The sequence below is a fragment of the Mytilus edulis genome, chromosome 1, assembly GCF_963676685.1.
Source record: "Mytilus edulis chromosome 1, xbMytEdul2.2, whole genome shotgun sequence".
Classification (NCBI taxonomy): Eukaryota; Metazoa; Mollusca; class Bivalvia; order Mytilida; family Mytilidae; genus Mytilus; species Mytilus edulis.
Window position 1 is genome coordinate 22,344,047 of NC_092344.1, and position 25,456 is coordinate 22,369,502.

The following is a 25,456-nucleotide window of genomic DNA, read 5'->3' on the forward strand; positions in this document are numbered from 1 at the left end:
TAGAAGTGGTAATTCAATTTAATAAGGAAAGAGATAACATTATACAGTATCTTGTTACTGCGATCAGGTATTTTTTTTCATTGACAGTTTTTTTTTCCAGATATGTAATAAACTTATGATAAAAAAGTCTATTTCCAAAGGTTTTTAGGTGAAATGTTCATCTTTAAACCATATATCATCAACTTTATGCCAGTGTTTTCATTAAAATACTGTCTATAAAGTAGACAACTTTTCAAGTGTTACTAATTCATTACTCAATCTTGACCATATACAGTATGTCCAAAAAGACATGACTTGTAAAAATAATGCCACACTAAAATTCCCCATTAGAAATACACCATAACTAGTAAAATTCCATAGAGTTGACTGTTTCAAATTTATTTGACTGTGATAAATTTATGTCCAAGTTCACTAACTCCCACAGGGACAGACGCCTTTTCATCATAATCACACCATTCCTAAAATACAATGTGAAGAAAATAATGTCAATTTGTCAAAAAAGATTAGTAGGAATAACAAGAATTATAAATATTCTATCAGAAGTTTTGTAAGTTTGCTTTTAAATTATAAAAATACATAATGAATTGATGGGGTTTCTGGGATGTTTTTTTTAATGCATTTCCAAGGAAAAAGTAAGAGAAATAAGAAGAATTTTATTTAAAAGTAAAAATTGAAACCTACCCCTTCTGTTAATTCTACTTCAGGAAAGTTGGTTCCACTTTCTACACCTTCAGCAACAAATCCAACCTTAGAAAAAGAAAACTTACAATCAGAAAACATATATTTGGCTAATATGCTACAAAGCTATAATAAGAATAACATTCCAGTGGCTTGATAACCTAAGATTGCTGAGATAAAAATAAGAAAGATGTTTTTTATTCATGCTCATGAAACAAAGGACATATTGATAGTTGTAGGCTGTACGTTGACCTAAAGTTGCTAATAATACAGCCACATCATTTGGACTCTTGTGAATAGTTTTCTTATTGGCAATCATAAGACATCTCCCTAAATTTAAGTATACCAGGATAACACTTTTTAAACATTTTATACATAAGAGCACATAAAAGCTTTATAAATACTATTCCAAGTCATTAATTACAGTTTTCAGCATTTTCCCCAACTTATCATGCTTAACAATAATTGATATATGTTGACCCATAGAAAAAAGAATATACATTTACCCTAGGTGAAAACTCTATGGGTTCTACTCCTCTGCAATCAAACACAACCATGGTCTTAAGATGTCCAGAATCATCAGCGGTGTATGGCTTTATTGTATCTTTTAAAATATCTAAATGAGAAGAAAGTTGTCTATATTCTCATACATATAATAACATGTCTAGAACATTTTTCATACTATTTCAGTCATTTAAAATAGGAAAAAAAACATCATCAAAGATACTAGGCTTACAATCTACTGTGCCAGACAAAGTGTTTCACCTACAAATGACTTAGCAGTTACTTTTGAATAAAAAAAAGTTAAAATGACAAAAAAGTACTAAGTTTAAATGAGCATAAACGACCCAAAATTATGTTGTTTTTTATTTTTCGTAAACAGCCACGGTAAACTACTCCTGAGGTAGAAAATCGTTAATAATCTAAGTTATTCAAAATTTGGAAACAATTAATTTATAAATATGATCACATCAATTTAGCTTTACTGATTTTTATTTTTAACAAAAAGTATTAAAATTAAAGAACCTTAGTGAGCACGCTCACATACCCCACGTCCCAACATTGTCATTGGAGAAATTAAATAAGTATAAGAAAAAAAAATTGTATAAGAAAAAATTCGTAAGGGTTCCACGGAACCCAATGTCTCGCCTACTTTTGCTGTTAATTGCAGACTCAACAAAAATGAGGAAAAACATCAATAAAAATTTCCCTCTCGATACTGTCGTTTGATTGAAAGAAGCTTCCAAGTTTGGTAAAAAATCCAGGATAGTTTATGAATCTAATAAATGTTTTATAAACTTTAACTGCAGACTGTATGCAATGTTAACTGGAAGAAAAACTAAGTCCATTTATAAGTAAAATACGGAAAAAGTGAATTTTTTTTTCACAAAATTTACTTCTGAATAATATCTTATGATCAGAAACAAGCTTATGTCTAAGTTTGGTAGAAATCCAGGATAGTTTAAGAACATTATAAAAATTTTAAAAACTTAAACCACAGAGTGAATGTTTTGTTTCTGGCCAAAAAAATAAGTCCATTTATAAGTAAAATACGGAAAAGTGGAAATTTATTTTTACAAAATTTTCTTCTTGATACTATCTTATGATCATAAACAAGCTTCTGTCCAAGTTTGGTACAAATCAAGGATAGTTTATGAAAGTTATTAAAATTTTAAAAACTTTAACCACAGAGTGAATGTAATGTTTCCTCGCAGAAAAACTAAGTCCATTTATAAGTAAAATACGGAAAAAATGGAATTTTATTTTTACAAAATTTACTTCTGGATACTTTCTTATGATCATAAACAAGCTTCTGTCCAAGTTTGGTAGAAATTCAGTATAGTTTAAGAAAGTTATTAAAATTTTAAAAACTTTAACCACAGAGTGAATATTTGTGGACGCCGCCGACGACGACGCCGACGACGACGGAATGTAGGATCGCTTAGTCTCGCTTTTTCGACTAAAGTTGAAGGCTCGACAAAAATATTGAATAATAATTTCCTGTCAATATACACATCTACATAGTATGTCCTTATTATCTACAAAATTTCATGAAATTCTGTTGTGTGTTTTCAGAGGAGTTGAGATGACAAACTGTTGCAGAAGTACATAGAAGCAAATAAGTTCAAAGGGGCGTAACTCCTAGAAATAAAATTGAATCGTAATTTCCCGTCGATATGCACAACTACATAGTATGTCCTTATTATCTGAAAAGGTTTCATGAAATTCTGTTGTGTAGTTTCAGAGGAGTTGCGATGACAAACTGTTGCAGTAGTACATTGAAGCAAATAAGTTCAAAGGGGCGTAACTCCTAGAAATAAAATTGAATCGTAATTTCCCGTCGATATGCACAACTACAAAATATGTCCTTTTCATATAAAAAGATTTCGTGAAATTCTGTTGTGTGGTTTGAGAGGAGTTGCGATGACAAACTGTTGCAGTAGTACATTAAGTAAATAAGTTCAAAGGGGCGTAACTCCTAGAAAAAAAATTGAATCGCAATTTCCCGTCGATATGCACAATTACATAGTATGTCCTTATTATCTGAAAAGGTTTCGTGAAATTCTGTTGTGTGGTTTGAGAGGAGTTGCGATGACAAACTGTTGCAGTAGTACATTAAAGTAAATAAGTTCAAAGGGGCGTAACTCCTAGAAAAAAAATTGAATTGCAATTTCCCGTCGATATGCACAACTACATAGTATGTCCTTATTATTTGAAAAGGTTTCGTGAAATTCTGTTGTGTGGTTTGAGAGGAGTTGCGATGACAAACTGTTGCAGTAGTACATTAAAGTAAATAAGTTCAAAGGGGCGTAACTCCTAGAAAAAAAATTGAATCGCAATTTCCCGTCGATATGCACATCTACATAGTATGTCCTTATTATCTGAAAAGGTTTCGTGAAATTCTGTTGTGTGGTTTGAGAGGAGTTGCGATGACAAGAAACAGGACTGACGGACTGACGGACGGACTGACGGACGGACGGACGGACGGGTCAAAAACATTATACCCTCCGCAACTTCGTTGCATGGGGTATAATAAAAGTGAATACTAACATCAAACTAAATTAATATTGGATTTACCTATTGTCAATCAAAGGAAATTTGATTGCAAATAATTTAAGTTTATTTTTAGTATGACTTAATTTTTGTTCAATGAGATACATGTATTTAATGACATCCATGACAAAGACAGTTCAGTCCTTAATGAATGATATTTCCATTTTATTTCCTGATAAATATCTAGCATTGTTTATTTAACACCTTTTCTCTCATTATTCATTGTAATACCTATTGAGTTTTCTCGGCTACAAAGTTTACATTTTATCACCAAACTGGCATGACCTCTTCCTCCTTTCAATGGAGAATTTTCCTAAAAATATAAAAATAACTTCATTCTTTGTTTAACCGCATATGCCTAATTAATCACTAAAATCAATTTGCATTATTGTTTACAAATAAATTTTACCTTGTCTATTGAAATATTTGGCTTAGGTAACAAATGAAGATATAGTTTTTTCAAAAGGATAATAGATCAAGGAAGATCTAACACAACAAACAGAATTCTTTTGTTATTTGGACATTTAAAACATGTGTTGCTCTGTATCATAAATTTGAAGCTGTCATTTCTTAAAATAAAATTAATTTTAAAGTTTTTTCAGTGCAACAACTGAGTATTAAAACAACCATAAGTTTGGCTCTTAATTTGATAACATTAATCTTAATCCATTTTCCAATGCCATGCATCATGTTTCCACAAAGTAATTATGGAAAATTTAGAACAGCAAATACAATTTCTTTCACATACCTGTTGAAACATACCTAAATAGTTCAATGGAAAAGTAACAACAGTGTGTTCTAGATATATATTAACATTCTATATGTGAGATAAAATACAGAAACAATCAGATAAAGGTTCTGTTAAAATATCTTCTTCAAAGGGAGATAAGCCACTTGATTATATACCTGATATAGATGTTATTTCACATTTCAACTCTTTATCTATAATCGTTTTTTGAGGGGGTCAAAGGGGTCCTGGTCCCGAAATCCTGAGGCCCGAAATTTAAAGAAATTGAAATCCTGACACCCTGATATTGTAAAAAAGTAATCCCAGATCCAGAAAGGATCAATCCAGAAATCCCCAGCTTATAAACACACGATACCAACATCCTGAAATAGGTCCTTCCCTGCCTCTTTTTTTAATTCCAAAATTTTTGATGAAAGATTTAAGACTATAACCAAAAAGAAGAGTTGTCCTAAAATGTTCATATTGTGAACTTAAATCTTTGCTACTGTGAATTCATTTATTTTCGTGAGTATCAATTTTCGTGGATAGTAGAAAATTTGCTCATTAGTCTGTATTTGATTTTATGCCGTTATGGTTTTGTCGAAGTTTGATAAGATAAAATTGAGAAGGAAATGAGGAATGTGTTTAAGGGACAACAACCCGAACATAGAGCAGACAACAGCCGAAGAGCCTATATAAAATTTGTCATTCATTGAACTTTAAAGGAGTAGGTTCGGTAAGGGCTGATTTTGGCCCCAAATTTCAGTTTCATCTAACGAGATATTTAGGACACTTTTTAAACACTTAAGTGTCTATTTCAATTGATTCGATTAGTTTATGTAAAAGATTTTAACTGATTCAGTCATTAAAAACGCTCCGATTGAAGCTTAAATATGAAAAATCTATCAAATATGCCAAAAAACGTCACTTTTCAGATGGTTTTCTTCAAAAATGAAAGTGGTCGCATCCGTGTTCATCCTCAACCTTTATATATGTTATGTATTATCATCAAATACAACTTACATTTCAATATTATGAATGAACACTAATGTGGCCACTTTCATTTAAGACGGAAACCGTCTAAAATTTAACTAAAATGCTATAATTGTGAAGATTTCAGTAATTAAGCATGACTTTATGATGCTAGTACACGATATATGTACATTGTATTGTCAAAAACAGCACATATTTATGTAGCAGAAGCATTCTACTTTCCAAAAAATAGCTAAAAGATTACATTTTCACAATTTTGAAAAACTGCCTAATTTTGGGGCCACCTGTTCCCCTAAAACCAATGTAATATCTTTTAAAAAAAAAAACTATTATACCGTTAATGTCAAATACTGGAACTCATGAGTTTCTTCACCACAACTAATGCACTTCAGCTATAAATAATAAAAAATACATTTCATTATAATGCCATATTTGTATGAATTCACAAAACTATGTGTGACAACAAAGAAGAGGAAAAGAATCTTTGAAAATCCAGAGAACCTACGATGTTTGTTTCAAGATTAAAGAGCAAATGAAGCAGTCACATTTAGGGAAATATTCCTCATTGCATTGTGATGTCTATATAATTTAAAATACAAAAACTTCCATAATAAAAACTCAAATTCATAGTTTCTGTAGTGATTTTTGATTTGCATCAATTCAATTTCAAATTTTCAACAAAGGATTTGCACCAAAAAATGAATTTATTAATGAATTTACAATACTACAGTCATTTCAAAAATAATTGTGAGAGAAATAATTCCTGTCCATGCTAATGATGCATCAATCATCAGAATAAAAATTAACAATTAAAATAAAAACTTATAATTATCTATTCAATATTTAAAAACAAAACAAAAAATTAACAAGCACAAAAATAATTGACCAAAACATGACAGAAAGTCTATGATATCAACAGTTAAAGTTGTTTTTTAAAGGAATATGCATATGCATAGAAATTGACCTGGTGTGAAAATGGTCTATATATAGGTAAATTCTGAAAACAAAATGCCATCAAATTTTTTTTGCAAATTGCTTCGAATTTAGACTAAGTTTGACCTTTGTAGATCTTTTTTTCTGAATGTTTTACTGTTAACATAAGCATAAAATAAAAGGACTAAAGGTAATTTTATTGCTTGAACCACAAAATAAATAGAACATCACATTATTGTTTGGAGATTTTTTTAACCAATCACAATGCCTAGGAGTAGAAATAAAACCAATATACATTAGATTTTCACACAGGGATTTATCATTTCAGTCAAATCTACCTAAGAGTATATCTTGTCTTGCTCATCATGATTGCATTGCTTTTCAAAGCTCTTTTCTCTAATGTATAATTTTCAAGTTAATGGCCAAAACATTTTAAAATATAATTCTTTGCTGAGCGCAGCCTGATATGACCGCAGAGGTCGAACCCTGAACAGTTGGGTCAAATTTGGACACAATATTCAAGCTTTATACAGTCTGAATTTGGATTGCTATCAAATTTTGACATAAGATCTTAAATTCTGTTGTGCAATAATGTGCAGTTGAACATTTCATCTTAAAACTTTTCCAAAAATTTGAAACTTGAAACATTTTGAAAAAAATTTGAACCCCTCCAATAAATTGTTGAAAAAAAATTCCCCAAAAACTTTTTGACCCTGCACCCTCTTTTGGAGAAAACTCCCCCAAACTCAATCCAAGCCTTCACTTTGAAGTATGGAACCTTGTAGTACAATTTTAAAGAGATCCATACACTTATACACAAATTATTGTCCGTAACTACAAAAAATCTTGTTTTTGGCCCCTTTTTGGACTCTAATTCCTAAACTGTTGGTACAACTAGTTATTGTCTGGATACTAGAAAAATGCTTGTTTTTAATCCCTTATTCATGCATGTTTGGGACAATTACCCCCAAACTCAATCCCAACCTTCCCTTTTGTGGTATTGAACCTTCTAGTAAAATTTCATAGAGATCCATGCACTTAAACTAAAGTTATTTTTCCAGAAACCAAATGTGGCTTCTGAAGACGCAGACGACTACATCATACCATTATACGAACCTCAAAAAATATTTGTGGTCTTATATAAACGGAAATTAACTGTGTTATATGATTTCTTTGATTTTGTAATTGCTGTTTACAGCCTCAGTGTTTATCAATGCTAGTTTTCTGGATATACGGTAATGATATTATTGGTTTAAAAAAAATGTCATTTAAGGGAAATATCTTCTATGAAAGTTAACTCACATTTTTTGTTGTACAAAGGTTCATTTTGTGTTTGTCAATCCTATGTTAATGAAATTTTTTTAGGTTTACAGTTAGTCATTTCTATTAAAGTTATGAAGATAACAGCTTCATTTAATAGTCTGTTTTCCAATACTTGTAATAGGCCATGTAATTAGAGATCCCTTGTTTAGTTGTCTCCCTTAAAAGGGACTTAATTTTTTATTGACATCACATTGCTAGGGGAAAGAGCAAATCTATCTGTATGGTGTGTTATGTGTGTAATCTTTAAGTTTTTCAAATCTTTTAATTACATTAAATTTGTTCTTAAGGTGGTACCTAACACTACAGGGAGATAACTCTGTAAAGTCAGCTAAACGTTTTAATTACGTTATGTTGTAAATGGAATATTAAGCTTCTCAATGATCAAAATTGGTGTTTGTCAAACTGCTATATAACCAGTGTAATTTTTCTGACAAAACGGTTGGTTCAAAAAATTTTAAATTTTAAAATTTTTATTTAAGGCTCAAAGTATATACTTTGACAAAATTTTATGAAAATTAAACGAGCCAAATTAATTTTAGTGAAAGTGTTGGGTACCACCTTAAGCTAAATACTTTTGACACCAGAAGTTTTATTTTACTAAAAATTGGTTAAAACGTTGATATATCACATTCAACTTTTAACTTATCATGCTTTATGGGAAGTGATTTCTTGAAAAGTGTGTAATAACAGAATCAAACTGCAAGTAGAAGATAGACTTTTGATAAAAATTGTAATCAAAGGGCAACAACTCAATTTTTTTCAAGATAATTGCCAAAAAACAAAAAAGTGGGAGGTGAAATCATTTTTCAAAGGCAATAACTCCTAGATAGAGTAATTAATAAGGTGAGCCAATAAGGACTTACCCGTAGGTACCATCTGAAATCTTCTCCATCAGGCTTCAAGTTTGTTATGTTTTCTAAATCTGCTTTAAACTGGAGGCCAATTTTCTATACAGAAAAATAAAACATTTCAATTTACATTCATGATTATTTCACTTGGAACTTTGTTTGAGAGTTATATACATTTCAAATGATTTTTCTATCTTTTGGACATATCAGCCTTCTCAAACATATATTGGTAAGGAGGTATCAAGCCAATATATATAGGAAACTCCTGATGTTCAAGGAAATAATCTCTGTTGATAATTTTACTTGTTGTATGCTAAAGATTTGAAGAAAAAAATAAATGTCATTAAAAAAAATTAAATAATAAAATATCAAATATTCCTGAACTTTGAAACCAAATTCAATATATATCTATTAAAACATATGAAAATATGAAAATTTCAACCTGAGATACACAGAATCGGTTTAGAGTGATTCATGATTAACTTGTTATCAACACTTTACCTTCTATTTTAACTTATTAACATTTTACCTTCTACTTTAATATGATATTTAATTTAACTTTCTACTTAAATCTTTTTTCAACAGTATTCCTATATTCATGATATCACCAAGGAAAAGTGTGATTTTTTTTTTATTAAAATAAGCTTAGATATATTGTTATTGGAAGCTAATTGCCGTGTGAATGGAATGGAAAAGGGGAATGTGTCACAGAGACAACAACCCGAACATAGAACAGACAACAGCAGAAGGTTACCAATAGGTCTTCAATGCATACAAGACTAACAAAGGATAGAGGCTCCTGACTTGGGACAGGCGCAAAAATGTGGCAGGGTTAAACATGTTTTTTGACATCTCAACCCTCCCCCATGTTATAATATTTTTTGACTATATATTTGTAAATAGTCAAAAAAATATCATAAGGAAACACAGGGGCGGGTATCATAGATGTTTTGGATTTCCGCCCCAAAACATCTATCATCGTGCGATGTGTTTTCATACTAATAACAATTTTCACTTCTTACAGTTTTCACTGTTGAATTTTTATTCAGATCTTTACTAAAATTTTCAATGCATGTTCTGTCGAATGTTTTTAGGTTTCTAGATTTTTTGTTAAGGCTTACTACGATTTGTTATTGTTTCCTACTACTTTGCGATTTTCGTATGTTAAAGAAAGGCGTCATATGTTTTCGTATGAATTAAAAATTGGATCAGTACACAAACAGGAAATGACTTTAAAGTCTGGAAATGAGCATTTTCTAAAGTCGTCGTTCTCATACCAGGTGATCGCTTGAATCATAAAAAAGTTATTAAATACTTATTAGTACTAAAAATAACTAGTAAATAGTTTTAAGTTGCTGTTTCATGTGCTGAAAATTGTAACATTGTGATTTATTTCCGATTTACACTGGTTTTCTGCAAAGGACATTAAAATGCAGTTTTCAAAATTTGGGATTAAATGTAAAAATTTAAGACTGTTTTCATCTCTATCATGTCTATGTACATCATGTATCAAAGTTGTATTATAAAAATTGTCAATAGAATATTGAATAAATGAATTTTGAACAACCATTATATATATATATAAGAACCATGATAATTTTAACGTGCTGGTTTGTAATAAAAATGACCAAAACACCACATGACAGTCACATGTCTTGAAGATCTGGTGTCTAAAAGGCAGAAAATATGTCTATACTTCATGTTACCCCTCAGAATTTTTCTCAACAACTATTCTAGTGATGCATATTTTTGACATTAAATAAAAATGGCTGAACAGGTAAATTAAATTTAATTAGTTCTTATATATATCAGTCAGGGGACTTACTGAAATAGGTGATTTTTAAATCACTTATTTGAGTAGCAAAATCGTGGTTTTGTCACAAATTGGAATTTTGTATTTTTTTCCAAATTTTAAACACATAGGTTTAAATAATATCTTTTAATTAGTAAAATTTTAAAAAAATAAACTTTTTGCTTCTTTTAAGTAGAAAGGTTTCTGCCTTTGATGCTATCATTTAGCTGAAAATTCTATTTTAGTTGATAAAATGCTATAATAATGGCTTTACATAATGAACTGATACTTTCTTAAAAGATTTTTCCCAGCAGTGGGAGTATTTTTCCTGTGAAGTTCAAGGTTTCATCTTTCAGATTATGTAATAAAATTCTACTGTTCGCGATAAAAATCTCAATGTTCGGGGGTGTTGAAATTAGTAAGGATTATTAAAAGAATGATACTTAAAGAAGTGATTTTTGGAAAGGAAATTGAGGTCTGATACTTAAACAAGTGATTTTTATGTCATTATCCTAGATTCAGTACAAGGTCATCACCTGAAATGACCTGGTCATCCCAGACAACACAGATGTTGGTTCTGATAAGTTTAGAAACATAATTAGTCCCTGGATCATTAGTATTCTTTATTTAAAGCTACAGTAAAATTAAATCACTTCTTCTAGTGATTAATTTGTACTACTTAAATAGGTGATTATTAAAGAAAGACAACTCTAACTTCCAACCTTTATGGAAATAATGTTACTTAAATCAGTGATTTAGAAAATCACTTATTTAAGTAAGTCCCCTGACTCAGTGTATATACGTCTTTAAACGGGACTTTGAACATTTGAATATGTCATACATTTGTCAAGTTGTAGTGTTGTTGTTGTTCCAACTATATAAACCGAAAAACACGCCACACGCGTGTGCAGTGGAAACCAATGAAATGTGGTTGATACAAAAATATATGACATACGAAAACATATGAAACATATGAAACACAACACGATACGGGCCCCTGTGAAGGAACTAAGACTAATTATTTAGCTACAGTTAGGCAGCAGCCATTTGATTTTCTGGGGGGGGGGGGGGGGGGCTATGGATTTTTTTTTCTGGACAAACTTTTTTTCTTCGCCCGGCGAAAAAACAATCTATTTTTTTGGCGAGAAGTCGAAAACAATTTTTTTCTTTCAATTTTAGCATTACATATAGTGACAGCTGAAACAAAAAAGAATATTAGTATTAACCAAGGAGTTATACGTTCTTGGCAATCCAAGGATTTATATATGCATAATAATTAGGCACTGGCTACGGTTACATGGAAATGTAACAATAATAAAAATATTATTGTTATATTGGAGACTAAATGCCGGAATGCATGGTTGGGTAAGGACCTGTTTAATTACGAATGTAACAATAATTATTGAGGCTACGGTTACATTGCGTTATTGTTACATGAAAAAAAGCAATGTACGATGGGACTAGTAATATGCACTAAATAATAAAAGTTGAGGACATTTATCTGTTTATTACATACATTTATAACATACAATTTAATTACTGTAATTTTTTATTTACAATGACAATTTCTACAAATCCAGTAAGTTGTTTTTAAAGTCCGACACATTTTTGATGAACGAAATTACGTCCTCCACGGATACGTGTACATACATAATTTCTTAGTATTTAAGTTACAGTTAGCAAACTTTGCTTTTGATTATCAATTTGCGTCAAGTTATAAAGCTGTATGAAATGTATGTCTTGATATTGTTTCAGTTTCGTTTAAAACACATCCCAAGTTTTATTTTTTTCACCATAAACAAAATTGGTCCAAAGTACAATGACAGTAATAAGAGTAGGTGTGCAGTTAAATACTTTAAAAAAGTGAAACCATTGAACTATATTTTTCGCCTTTGACAGTCACACTCCTAATCTTGAGTAGTATCTTTAAAAACATCAAAACCATTAATACGTAGTAAAACTATTCAAGTTGTACACCATTTGTTGAATAATAATATTTTATTATTTATCAGTATTAAATTACAAGTATTGTTTAGTACATATGAAAGAATGAAGCAATACAACTATAGAAGATTTAAGTTTAATCAATCTAGTACATACATTGCTGTTTTTCATGTAACAATAACGTAATGTAACCGTAGCCTCAGTAATTATTGTTACATTTGTAATTAATCGGTTCCTCACCCAACTTTGCATTCCGGCAATTAGTCTCCAATGTAACAATAATATTTTTGTTATTGTTACATTTCCATGTAACCGTAGCCAGTGCCTAATAATTAATATGGTGAGAAATACAAATCCATGTTCAAGTTGAGAATTCTTCAACTTGTACTCGTGAAGATAAATATTAAATGAGAATATGGCAGTCCGTGTCGACTATCTGACGTTTCTTGTACATATCATATGTACTAATATAGCGATAATATGAGAGTAAGATTTATTATTCTCATCAAAGTGAAAGTATGCTTACCACCATTTTGGGGATAGTTCCAGAATAATCTACTTTCAGTTTAAAAGATACGTAAATAAATAGATTTTTTAAATTATTGAAATTTACATTAAGAATATCATTGATTCAAAAAATATATTTCCTTTAAAATTCCTAAGCTTTTTGTATAAACAAACCCTTTCATAATGTTTAGACTATATAAAAAGAAAATATAATTCTCCCTTCCCAAAAGAACTCTCCTGTAGTGAGATAGGAAATTATACTCTGAAAATAATCAAAAAGTAAAATGCTGAAACAACAAAACTTTTAGTAGTCCGAATACCCAGCTTTTTTAAAAGGAGAAGTTTCTTATTTTGTTACGAAGGAGATGCACACACATGACAAACAGTGAATAGGGAGATAACTCTTACAAAGAACTTCTCAACAAATGGATCACCAGGAAAATGAAGATACCAGTGATGATGGTCCGTCAGTAGCATCGAAAGTGTTTTTTGCAGAACTATGTGGTCTGCTAGAAAAGATATCAAAAACTCAAGGAAATGATAAAAAGAAGAGAATAATGAAAGAATTTATTGATAAATGGAGAGATTACCATAATCAACTGCACAAAGATGATAAGAAAACAGTGAGCATTACAGAAAACGTAACAAAAGTTCAAACAATATCATTTAACTGTTTAAGGTGTCACCTCAGACACTTTGACAGCTCGGTCTTAATACACCTTATCGCTATTCCCGGCTGACCCATCCGCTTGAACTTTTGACGTCAACAACAATCACTTTTCCATTGTGGCGTCAGACATTTTGTTTTATGACGTCAAAATTTTACGGGAACCTGTGTGATTTCCAGCAATGGCGGACAAATAGCGATAAGGTGTATGGGGGTCTGATCTCCGATCCCGCTTATTGTTTAGTAAGAATGAGGGGGGATAGGACCTTAATCGGGACTCCGGGATCGAGTGTTTTTAAACTCGGGATTTCGGGATTGACCATCTCGGGATCCGGGAATTCTTTTTCCAAATTTCAGGACCTCGGGATTTTGTGTTTTTAAGCCCGGGATTTCGGGATCTGGTGTTTTTAAGTCCGGGATTTCGGGATCAGGACCCCTCCTACCCCCTCTCAAGAATGTTGTATCCTGCTTCTAGTTGCCATAATAGTGCATTTAATTTCCCGTGTCCAGCAGGACTTTGTTTCCCGTTTTCACACTTAATTCTTTAACTTTCACGTGTCAAGTTTAAATAAAATGAAAAATAGCTTTATTCACAAAAAATTACATTTTGACATAATTGTTCATGCAACAAATGCTATAGTCATGGTGTAAAAAAAAATCGGCCAATTCCCCATACTGCTTAGACCCCAATGAGACCTGGCATTTTGACTATAGTTTCTGTGCACACCATCATGTAGAGACAATTAAGTAGAAAAATAGGCTAGCTATTGTAGGCTACAGATACTTGCATCCAGTTTTATATTAAAATGTCATTAGATCAGGAACGAAAACTGAAATATTTCATTAATTTGGGGATTTTGTTAATAACACATCATAACATTGCAAAGTGAATACAAACCTAAGGAATAAATATGCACGATCAATTATTATATTTTCAGGAAAATCTGCATACAGATTGTAGGGGATTATCAGAATGCTAGTTATTATTGTGATACTCACTGGGTTGAATTATTTATATAAATAAAAACCTCACAATAATTTCTGAATTTATAGTATATGGTCACAGTTGTGACATGTATAATGATACAAATGATATAATAGGTTTTCATGTAGTTTGTGTTTATTTCAGAGTGATTCTTTTTATTCAGCAATGAGACTTTTGATCCCACATCTTGAAAAAGAAAGATTAGCCTATGGCATTAAAGAGGTAAATAGATTAGAAATGCAGTACCAAAGCATGTTTGATATAAAACAAATTGAAATATTCAAAAGCCATAATATGATATATACACAACAAAGACCTGCTCTGTTAGTTTAAACATATTTATTTATAGGGGATTGGGAAACAGTTATTGCAACTTATATTAATCCATTTGCATTTTGCAAGTCAGGGAGTGCTGCCTTTTAGCGGCATTAGCCTGCTCTTTTTTGAAATCTACAATGGTGTCTTTTACATGCAAGAGATATGGCTCTCTTTTATTCCTTGTATAGCTATTAAAAATAGGGGTTTACTTATAAATGTACATACAGAATCCATAAAAGTTAGTATCCAATGAATAATAATGAATACACAGGATACCAATAATGCCATTTACAAAATTTAACGGTAAATAGACAGAAGGCATGTACTACATATAATATATATACAGTATATAGTCACAGAGGGAAGAACAAAACATTTGCGAAAGCAAATTTACAGAACTAACATTGTTGGGTTGTTGTTTAGACGAGTTGTATATATACAGCGATTGGTGGTGTAGTGTATCAAAGGTGTGAGTTCGAATCCCGTTGAGGGAAGGACAAAAATTGGTCAGCAGAAAATCTAACTCTAACACTGTTTGGTGTAATTTTCAGACTTATGTATATATATATATATATATATATAAAATGACTGAATAAATAGTCAACGATTAAACTTACAGGGTGATGGATCATGTAATGAAACTGTACACTACAAAAAGGGTACAACATTGCCATATAATAACTATGAAATGAACAAATATTAGATATTTCGGATAACAGATATATCCTTCTTCAATAATAGCTCTATGTCAAGTGTGCTATTATTGAATGATATCATGCTATTATTGAATGATATCATGCTATTATTGAATGATATCATGCTATTATTGAATGATATCATGCTATTAGTGAATGATATCATATGATTGAATCACAGATAAAGAAACACTTTAGAAAAAGATCAGCTTTTGTTGTACTAGCCTTTGATGTGTTGGTTATAACAGGGAAACAAATTATAATAAATGATACCACACATAGATGGACACAGTTGTATTTCTTTATTTATAGGAGGTTAAATTATGTCTTAAGTGTTTTGAAAATTTGAACTGTAGAAAAATGTACAAGTAACTGTATATGTTTGGTGAATATGTACTTATCAATATCATATACTACAGCACATGCTAGCCAAGCTGTTGATAGAGGTTTTATGTCTGGGAAAAGATAGTCCAGATGCTAACAGACTACTCAATTATAAAGCACCTAAATCTGCTAAAATGGTATGTATACAATACTGGAAAGGATGCATGACAAACAACTGTTTATTGTGTGCATTTTACTTTTTTAGATAGATTTTCAGGATAACTACCTGAATCACCATTTTGAAAGTAGATATATGAAAATGTAAATGTGGTATGAGTGTCAATAAGACAACTCTCCATCCAAGTCACAATTTGTAAAAAGTAAACTATTATAGGTCAAAGTACGGCCTTTAACATGGAGCTTTGGATCTCACCAAAAAGCAAGCTATATAGGGCCCTAAAACTGACTAGTGTAAAACCATTCAAACAGGAAAACCAACAGTCTTATCTATATAAAGAACGATAGAATGAGAAACACTTATGCACTACATCAACAAACAACAACCACTGAACATCAGGTTCCTGACTTAAGACAGGTGTAAACAAATGCAGTACATGTATCTAGTCATATCTGTTGGTGACCTTCTGCTGTTGTCTGTTATATGGTCGGGCTGTTGTCTCTTTGACACATTCCCCATTTCCATTCTCAATTTTATATCAGCTGTTTGTTGTATTTCTTACAGCCTCATTTGAACAAACAGTTAGAAATTAAGTCAAGTATTCCAGAATGCTAAATGTGATATAAAGGAGTTGAACTAGTTGTAAAATCAAATCTAAAATCCTCTAGGTAATTGTGGAAATGAAAGGTTAAGATATCCTTCCATTTTTAGTTCAACTAAATATCCATTATAATAGTAAAATGTTCTGATATGGTATATGTTTATATAAAGTCAATTTACCAATTATTTTTTTTCATTTGATTGTTTCATAATAGGAAGCAGGTGATTTTGCCAGTGTAGCCTACTATGTTCTGAAGAACAGATGTCCTGAAAAAGGTTCCTTAACCATTAAGGAAGTCAATAACTGTCTCGATGGAATAGCTACAAATAATGCCGCTAAGAAGAAAGAACTTGTCAGGAAGAACATCTTACATCTCCTAACCAATATGTCTGCTATAGAACTTAAGTGGTTGATAAGGATGATTGTAAAAGAACTGAAGGTTGGATTGAGTCAGGCATCTGTTCTTTCTGTGTACCATCCTGATGCTGAAGAATTCTACAATGTCAACAATAATTTAGAAAAGGTTAGTCTACTAAGTAAGCTCTAATATAAGTAATGAATACATTAGATCTTTTATTTATCCTATGGTGTATCAGTGACTTAGGTTACTGGATAGCCAATGTAGTCCAATATCAATTTAAACACATCATAGAACTAAATTTAGTTTTCATACTGAGAAAGTTTTAATTCTTTGAGAATAAAAAAAACATTTTGCTGATTCAAAATTATTTCTTTCATAATGAAATAAATAGTAGATTAAGACGACTCCTATTCATGAATTAAGGGACAAAGCTTAATAGATGGAAAGGGTAGGGATATTCAGGTTGAGTTTACTGTAGTTCAATACTGTCAAAATGCAGTAACTATAAATACAATAATAATGATTTGTGTTTTATAATATCTTTTCATTTTTGGTTTCTTATAGGTGTGCAGAATGTTGAGAGAAAAGGATGTGAGGGTCCATGAGATTGGAATATCTGTATTCTCTCCATTTACACCCATGTTAGGAGAGAGAGGAGCACCTGACCAGGTATTTTCTAATAATTATTCTAACTACAAAAATCTTACTTACAACTTGAAAATTGGTTTCTCATTAAATCTTTTTAGTCAGTACATTGTATTATGTGGAGTTTCTGAAGTGTGAGCTATTTAAAGTGATAGTGTGTACCTTTTACAAAAACATTGAACATTTTTGGGGCTTTACAGTTTTACTCTTATCCCTCATTCCCTCATTTTGTCTGTTTATCTTTCCTTAATTCTGTCATTCCCTAGTTATGCAATGAACTATTATACAGATCTATTTTCTAAATGCCTCCACATATTGAACTGATATTTAGTTTGTGAGTCTACTATGATGAGTGTCAGATCTGGAACAGGTATTTGTTTGATTATGTTTCTGCCAAATTTACAGACTTTAGACTAAAACAAAATGAGAAAATAACTGTTACACCACCAGTTTTTCAAAAGGCCTTCAAATATTGAGCTGATTTTAGTAAGAGACTACTTTGTTAAAGAATAACTCTAGTTGCTAACTATTCTAATTCATTTGAATTTTATAACTGCAGGAATAAAAACAACATTTAATGGTTTGATTTTTCAAAACTTGTATTTGATAGATAGAAAAGATAATGGATGGAAAGCCATACTATATAGAAACAAAGTTTGATGGTGAAAGAATGGTGTTACATAAGGATGAAGGGAACTATAAATATTTTACAAGAAGGTTTGTGTTTTTAATTGTTCTTTTGTTTTATTGTACCGTACTTGATGTATGTGTCTCTTTGTATTATATGTAATACTGTATTAATTTTAGACTGCTTAAAATTACTAACAAAAGATGTAACTTAAAAGTAGAAATTGAGTTATTATTGGCCTTATTAAACCTCCTATTTTTATTTTGTAATATTTAAAATATTCCCAATATTTGCCAATACATAATCAAATCAATGTTAAAGAAGTTAATGACAAGGAATGATACAGTATTGTTTATTGCAGCGGTAATGAATACACCAGTACATTTGGAGCTCATGAGTTAGATGGTAACCTCACACCACACATACACAACTCTTTCAAGCCATTTGTCAAGAAATGCATCCTGGATGGTGAAATGATAGGATATGATCCTGTCACTAAAACATTTGGTAATTATCACACAACTTTTACAAGTACAAAAATGTATTGTAAACCAGATATCTACTGTGTATTTGTCCAGGCCATAAGTAATTGTTTAGCAAACATCAACAAGGCAATAAGTCATTTATAGTTAAATCTTAGAACACACAATTGGTGTAAACAACAGGCTTATAATCTTCCACTATGCAGTCCTCTTCTACACAAAGGGTTATAATGTGAAAGTATATAACACATCATAAATGATTGTCAAAGTACAATGAAATCTGTCTCAAGCTTTAACTTTTCACTCAGATATTAAATGGCTCTATAAAATACTGCACAATGCAACTGCTGTGAAAACAATACTACGTTTTCTCTGACATTAATTCAAGTATGAAATATATATTAGTTCCAAAGCTTTTCATTTCATTTATTCACATTTAGAGCCATGATTGTATATATGATATTATGGTGTGTTTTACATTTGACAGCCTACAAAAGCTATGAATACAGATATCGTTCACATTAAGAGCCATGATTGTATATATGATAGATGTATTTTGTATTTGACAGCTACAAAAGCTATGAATACAGATATAAAGAGACAACAACAGGAAGGTCTACAGCCTTGTCTACATGTATTTGATATTGTTTTGTTGAATGATAAAGTCCTCACCAACCAACCTCTAACAGAAAGATTGAAGATACTCAAGACTGTGTTTGAGCCGACAGAAGGAAGAGTTTTACTCAGTGAACATAAAGAGGCTAAAACGAAGTATATCATTTATTTCCAAATTTTTACACTATGTTTTCATTTTGAACAAACTAGTAATGAGCAAAAATCTATCAACTTTGGACATATATTTTGATTGGAAGAACAGTTTTGCTTATCAAAGGAAAAACACAAACAATTCATTTATACCAAACAATCCTTCTGAAGTACAAATAACAAATCTTGCTGTGGTCCGATAAACAAATATATCTACAATGTGGTTTCCTTTATTTTTGTGGGTACCTATTTTGTGGATTGAGGAAAAATTGTCTTTGTGTGGATGTTTTATATTTTGTGATTAGTAAGCATACAAGCCATTAGAATTTTGTTACTTTGTTAATTATTGAAATCTCATTTCACCTATACCCATGAATCTACAAAAATTGGTGTCACATGTATATGAAAAAGAATTTACAGTTTTTTTTAAATTTTAAATTATTTTTTTTTTTAAATATTTCAGTCAGGACTGTGCAGATGCGCTGAATGATGCTATTGATGGAAGGGAGGAAGGAATTATGGTGAAGAATTTAGAATCTGTGTATCGGCCAAATACAAGGAAAGGAGGGTGGTTTAAGGTTAAACCAGAATATGTCGGTGGTTTGATGGATGAATTGGATGTATTGGTTGTCGGTGGATTTTTCGGTGTTGGACATCGATCAGGGATGATGTCACATTTTCTGTGTGGTGTAGCTGTACCACCTGAAGAAGGAGAAGAACCAAAAATATTTCATTCATTTTGTAAGGTATGTTAATAAAAGGAAGAGTTTATAGGATACCAATATAGAGAAATTAATTCTATGTCAAATATAAGTGTATTCTCATCAGATATGCATTTCTTTGGGTCATTTAAAATATTTTTGGGATACACATTTTTCTTGATTTTTTTGAGTATAGGTAAACCATGAATTAAAATGTTCCTTGAAATACAAATGACCTATAGGCTTTTATGCACCTATGGCAAAACCATATCAGATATCCACTAAAATAAATCGTTTTTTTCTATCCACTAAAATTGGTATTGAAGTTAATAGATGAATCCACACATAGGTTATATAATTAGCTTCATTCATGCCTTATCTGAAATTAATTTAATTTCAGATAAGGCATGAATGAAGCTAATTATATAACCTATGTCAGCATAAAGAATTATACAGACCACATCCTGTAAAAACTAATAGAATTTGAAAAGGCAAAATTTCTGTCCCTATCCAATATACCCTCATTTAATTTTCCAGTGGCAGTCCAAATTTCCCTTACATCATCCAGGATGGCCTCTAATACAAGACAAACCTATTGTATTTGTTGTTAACTTGTTCTGGCCCTGGACATGCATTAAAAATTTTCCACTGGATGTTAAGCAACCAACAATCAATCAGTCATACAGTTAAGTGAAAGCTACCCTGACCCTGTTATGTCTCAATGATAGCATGGACAACCTATATTCCAGAATAATTAGCTATGAACAGAACATTAAATTACAACAATGGTCTACAAACTTCTTTTGAATACACCAATCTTATTAGTTAAACAAAATAATTTGCAATATTTTTTTTAATTTGTGCAGAAAGAAATTTATTAAGTTGGAAAAAAATATGTATAAAAATTTGACTTGAATAAGGTATCATAAAAATTCAGACCTGCTACCACTTCATATTCTTAAAAGTTGGAATCCATAAGAATTTGCATAAAATGGGTTAAGCTCATAAACCGCTGGAACCACATTTATTAACCTTAAAGTGATTACATAAAAACCTTATGACCTACAACAGCAGCATCTCTAAAACATCATATGATGGCAAAAATATTACAGACAAATAAGCGTTTACTGTCTAAAAATATCAACTTATAATTAATTCATATTTTTATAATTGTGTATATGCCATTTATGTTCTGTAGGTTGGATCTGGTTACAGCAAGAAAGAACTGTCAGAATTTAACCTTAAGCTGGTGGACCATTGGAAAATATTTGATAAAAAGAATCCCCCCACTAACATAATCCTAGCTTCTGGATTTAAAGAAAAGCCTGATGCATGGATAGAACCTTCTAAGTCTTGTATAGTTCAGGTATATTTCATTTAATAGGAGGCATTACCTTAGAAAATCTATTACTGTTATATAAAAAAGAAGATATGGTATGATTGCCAATGAGACAACTGTCCACAAGAGACCAAAATGACACGAACATTAACAACTATAGGTCACCGTATGGCCTTCAACCATGAGCAAAGCCCATACTGCATAGTCAGCTATAAAAGGCCCCGATAGTCTATTCCTCACCAGTGATTATGGAATGGTTAAGTAAGTTCTTCAATTACCTTAACTTTCACTCAATTAAAAAAATAGCATGGTAATAACTAATGTTAACACAGTTGTATGTTTCATTCATAAAAACAGGAGAAATGTAGAAGACAGTAAATTTGGTGTCTCAATGTCTACAGTCTTGTTTTAAATAATTTGAAGTCATGTATAGTAGGTTCAAGAGGATAGTGGAGGGATAGCTTGGTTTCACATGTAAAATCATTTTACTCATTAAGAAAACACTAGAATTGTTTTTATATAATTTTCATACATAACTTAAATGATGAGCTTTCATGGTAAACAGCATTGTTCAAATTTCAGATTAAGGCAGCAGAAATTATTGACAGTGAAAGATTTAAGACAGGTTGTACCTTAAGATTTCCACGAGTTGAGAAGTTCCGTGACGATAAACACTGGCATGAATGTATGACAGTAGCTGATATATTAGAGTTGAAAGAGGTGAGAAGTTTTTTTTATTACTCTTATATCTGATGCCTGCATCAAACTTAATGTTTGTTAGACAACAAAGAACTCTAACTGTTCATTGCATCCATATTCATGTACATATATTTATGCATGCAATTTTGGGGTAAATACAGTATGAATTTTATTTAAAAAGTTGATAGACCATTGAAACTTTTTTAACTCATTTCTGAATTCTAATCATCACCACATTTATATGTACTGTGTCCATAGTAGTAAAATGTGATTGAAAGATTAATCTTCATCTGCTGTATTATTCTTACAAATGAAAATACTGCAGTTTTTAAAAGCTTTCATTTTCTTTGTATCTTGATCAAAGTACAGTTGTATCTTGATCTCTAGGTTTTATAAAATGTAGGCTTTTACACAGTAAGTGTTTCATTTTTCAGAAATCTGGAGGCAAATTAGCTGGTGGGCGTGTAGAAATTAATGAAGACGCTGGACCCGCCAAGAAAAAACGTAAAGTTGTAAGCAGAGTAGTCCGTCCAACATTAGCTGATCGATTTAAAGGTGTGGATGCTTCATCTATCACAAAGGTAAGATCAGAATAGTAATCAACTTTTATATAATTGATTTAGTAATACATGTATCAATGGTGTTTCAAAGATTCTTAAAAAAAAAGGAGGAGCACAAGTATAAAGTTTAAGCTTTTTTTTTTTACAAAGCCAAATCTATTTTCACATCTTATTTATTGAGATTTTATTTTTGGATGGTCAAGTGGCTAGTTGCAAATGACAAATTTATTATCTCAATTAAATACATCTTACTGTACTGTTTGAGTATTTTTTAGCTCTTATTTAAGGAACTTATGGTAACTTGAGATGAAGTTCAGAAGTAAAAGCAATGTTCCTTTGATGTCCATCGTATAAATAAGTATATCTTGTATGATATATATGTTCACCATATCTATTTTACTACACTGTTATATTTATCAGAAGTTCAATTATCCTGATTTGCTTTCATTTATTGTTAGTTAAAAAAGGCCTTGCTCAAATCTGTTAGATTTGACTTGATGCATAAAAAATATACATAACAGGAATAAAAGACTGTTATCTCTTTTATTATTGTTGAAAGTATATAGAATAAATGGCATAGTGTATCTATCATTTGTTGAGTTACATATGTTTTAGGTGTCAGAAATGCTAAAAGGTAAAGAATTCTGTGTGGTTAATGGATCTTCATCTTTTTCTAAACCTGAAGCAGAAAAGAAGATCATAGAATATGGAGGAACTATTGTTCAAAATCCAGGTAGGTGAAATACCTTTTAAAAGTATAGAGATTTTGTCATGGAAATTCTATACTAGTCTAGTTGACAATGTTGGAGTTCATGGTCGAAGAGGCACATAGAACTAGGTTTGTGGCGCAGGCTCTTTAGAGTCTCTAATTTAAATTAGTATTTCAATTTAATTTAATTTGAATTATTTCTTTTTATTTAGATGGTTCACTAGTCAAAAGCTTGTTTCAGTGCCTGTCTGTAGAAAATTAAGCAAAATCATTTTATAGAATATTCTAATATGACGTGCTTCTTTCGCTTTGTAAACAACATTGTGATAAAATTCTTGATATATCTATACTTAGCACAGACTCAGAGATATACATAATAATGGCTGTTACAATATACTTCCCACGTTAATCTACATGTATTGGAACCTTTTTGCAGACCCTTTGCTGATTTTATTGTTTTTAAAAGTGCAATTAATGATAAAAATAGACAAAATAACTTTTATTCTTATTCGGATGCATATTATTATAGAATAACTAATCGAAGAATTCAAATAGAGAAAAATATTCAACAAGTGACCGAACAACACATTAATTTAAGAATGTGCGTAGCGCATTAGTTAATTATCAGTGTTGTTTCGGTCACAAGTTGAATATTTTTCGATATTTTAATTCTTTAATTAGTTATTCTTTTTATTACATTGGCAAATGGTTTTTTTTAAAGAAATTAATGTGAAACATGTAAGGAACTATATCTTTTTTTCTACACATTCACAATTTATTTTGATCCAACGTTATCAACGTCTTGACAACGCCTATTATTATACCTTACATATATTTCAAACAATTCTATTGGGTGAACCGTTATGATTATGATATGGAATAATTCAGTTAATTTTCATTCAATTGCAAGAAAGGACAAATTACCCTAGAAATTTACACCAGCAGTGAATAACCCTATTATTCACCGGTGAATAACCTTTTGAGTTTGTTGATTTGTACTTGAGTTACCTCCCATGAAAATGACGTCACAGACGTAAATAAACAAAATGGCAGCGTTCATGTTACACTGGAAGCCCACCGAGAGACGAGGAAATAAGGCATTGGACAGGAATAGAGTTGAGAGTGCCAGCAGCCGATAATATCTCTTATAAACGGTCCTTTTCAGGGCCATCAATATTTTACAAAAAGATTCTACTTTTGTTGTAAATTCGAGAAATTCGAACACAAATGTATTTTCAAACGTCAGGCTGTGTGTTATGTTAAAAATATATGTTCAAAATGTCCCTCCACTGTTAGTTCGGTATAATCAAACAATTGTGGCTCCTTAGAATCGATGAATATCCAAAATTGTCAACCCTTAAAAGTTATTTCACTTCGGGCTGCGCCCTCAATGAAATAACCTTCTCGTGTTAACAATTTTGGATATTCACCTTTTCAACAGGCCATAATTGTATATTGTTGTATGACTTCAGAGAGTGAAATAACCAGGTTTATTTCACATATGAAATATTCGGTTTTTATTTAACTGGGAAATCAATGTAATTCATTGCAACCAATGTAATAAAAGAAGTAATGCATCAGAGTTTGGAGAAATCAACAAAATAAAAATAAAATAAAATTCCTATTAATGTTTTTTGCGCATTTAAGCCATTTCAAAACATGACGTCACACAAATGAAACCTCTAAAGCTGAAAGTTTTCTGTTACATGAACCATCGAAAGTCAACATGGCGGCTCCTTAATTATGAAATGTCAACTTTGGATTTGACGGAAGCTTAGGAGAAAAACATGTAAATTAAAAATGGCAAATGTTGGGTTTGAGAATTAAAAGAATTAAACAGATTTTTTCTAGCAGCTAATCATGAAATAACCCATGCAAGCTACAGATTTATTAAGATGTTTGAGCTTTATTTAGCAGGGAGGAAAAAAGAACAGCCACACACACAGCATACCCACCATCTCTTCAGTTTTTTAATGACTGCATTTGTCCTTTTAGAATCT

The 25,456-nt window shown here is 31.0% G+C and overlaps 2 protein-coding genes across 2 annotated transcripts in view; one reads left to right on the forward strand and one right to left on the reverse strand.

The window, feature by feature from the left end:
* LOC139527639 (CXXC motif containing zinc binding protein-like) lies at positions 1 to 13,040 on the reverse strand. Its single transcript, XM_071323180.1, has 7 exons — positions 12,819 to 13,040; positions 8,572 to 8,655; positions 5,788 to 5,844; positions 3,964 to 4,045; positions 1,185 to 1,294; positions 682 to 747; positions 1 to 458 (listed from the first exon to the last, which is right to left on the reverse strand). Exons 1-7 carry the CDS (start codon positions 12,822 to 12,824, stop codon positions 378 to 380), a joined length of 486 nt encoding a protein of 161 aa, XP_071179281.1. The 5' UTR covers positions 12,825 to 13,040; the 3' UTR covers positions 1 to 377.
* Positions 13,041 to 25,456, forward strand: part of LOC139527632 (DNA ligase 4-like) — a 19,902-nt gene continuing 7,486 nt past the window's right edge. Inside the window, exons 1-14 of the mRNA XM_071323169.1 lie at positions 13,041 to 13,152; positions 13,193 to 13,422; positions 14,596 to 14,673; positions 15,884 to 15,985; positions 16,782 to 17,090; positions 17,493 to 17,597; positions 18,184 to 18,290; positions 18,563 to 18,708; positions 19,253 to 19,454; positions 19,912 to 20,194; positions 21,348 to 21,515; positions 22,071 to 22,208; positions 22,622 to 22,768; positions 23,363 to 23,480. Of these exons, the coding sequence (XP_071179270.1) occupies positions 13,225 to 13,422; positions 14,596 to 14,673; positions 15,884 to 15,985; positions 16,782 to 17,090; positions 17,493 to 17,597; positions 18,184 to 18,290; positions 18,563 to 18,708; positions 19,253 to 19,454; positions 19,912 to 20,194; positions 21,348 to 21,515; positions 22,071 to 22,208; positions 22,622 to 22,768; positions 23,363 to 23,480 (2,101 nt within the window). The 5' untranslated portion in view covers positions 13,041 to 13,152; positions 13,193 to 13,224. The remainder of the gene's footprint in view (positions 13,153 to 13,192; positions 13,423 to 14,595; positions 14,674 to 15,883; positions 15,986 to 16,781; positions 17,091 to 17,492; positions 17,598 to 18,183; positions 18,291 to 18,562; positions 18,709 to 19,252; positions 19,455 to 19,911; positions 20,195 to 21,347; positions 21,516 to 22,070; positions 22,209 to 22,621; positions 22,769 to 23,362; positions 23,481 to 25,456) is intronic.

What these genes read in the sequence shown, in the direction of transcription:
- LOC139527639 (XM_071323180.1), bottom strand. An exon ending in CCATAGAGTTTTCACCTAGG is followed by an intron (nt 748 to 1,184) that starts GTAAATGTATAT and finishes TCTTTTTCTAAG; the next exon opens with GTTGGATTTGTTGCTGAAGG. An exon ending in AAGTAGAATTAACAGAAGGG is followed by an intron (nt 459 to 681) that starts GTAGGTTTCAAT and finishes ATTGTATTTTAG; the next exon opens with GAATGGTGTGATTATGATGA.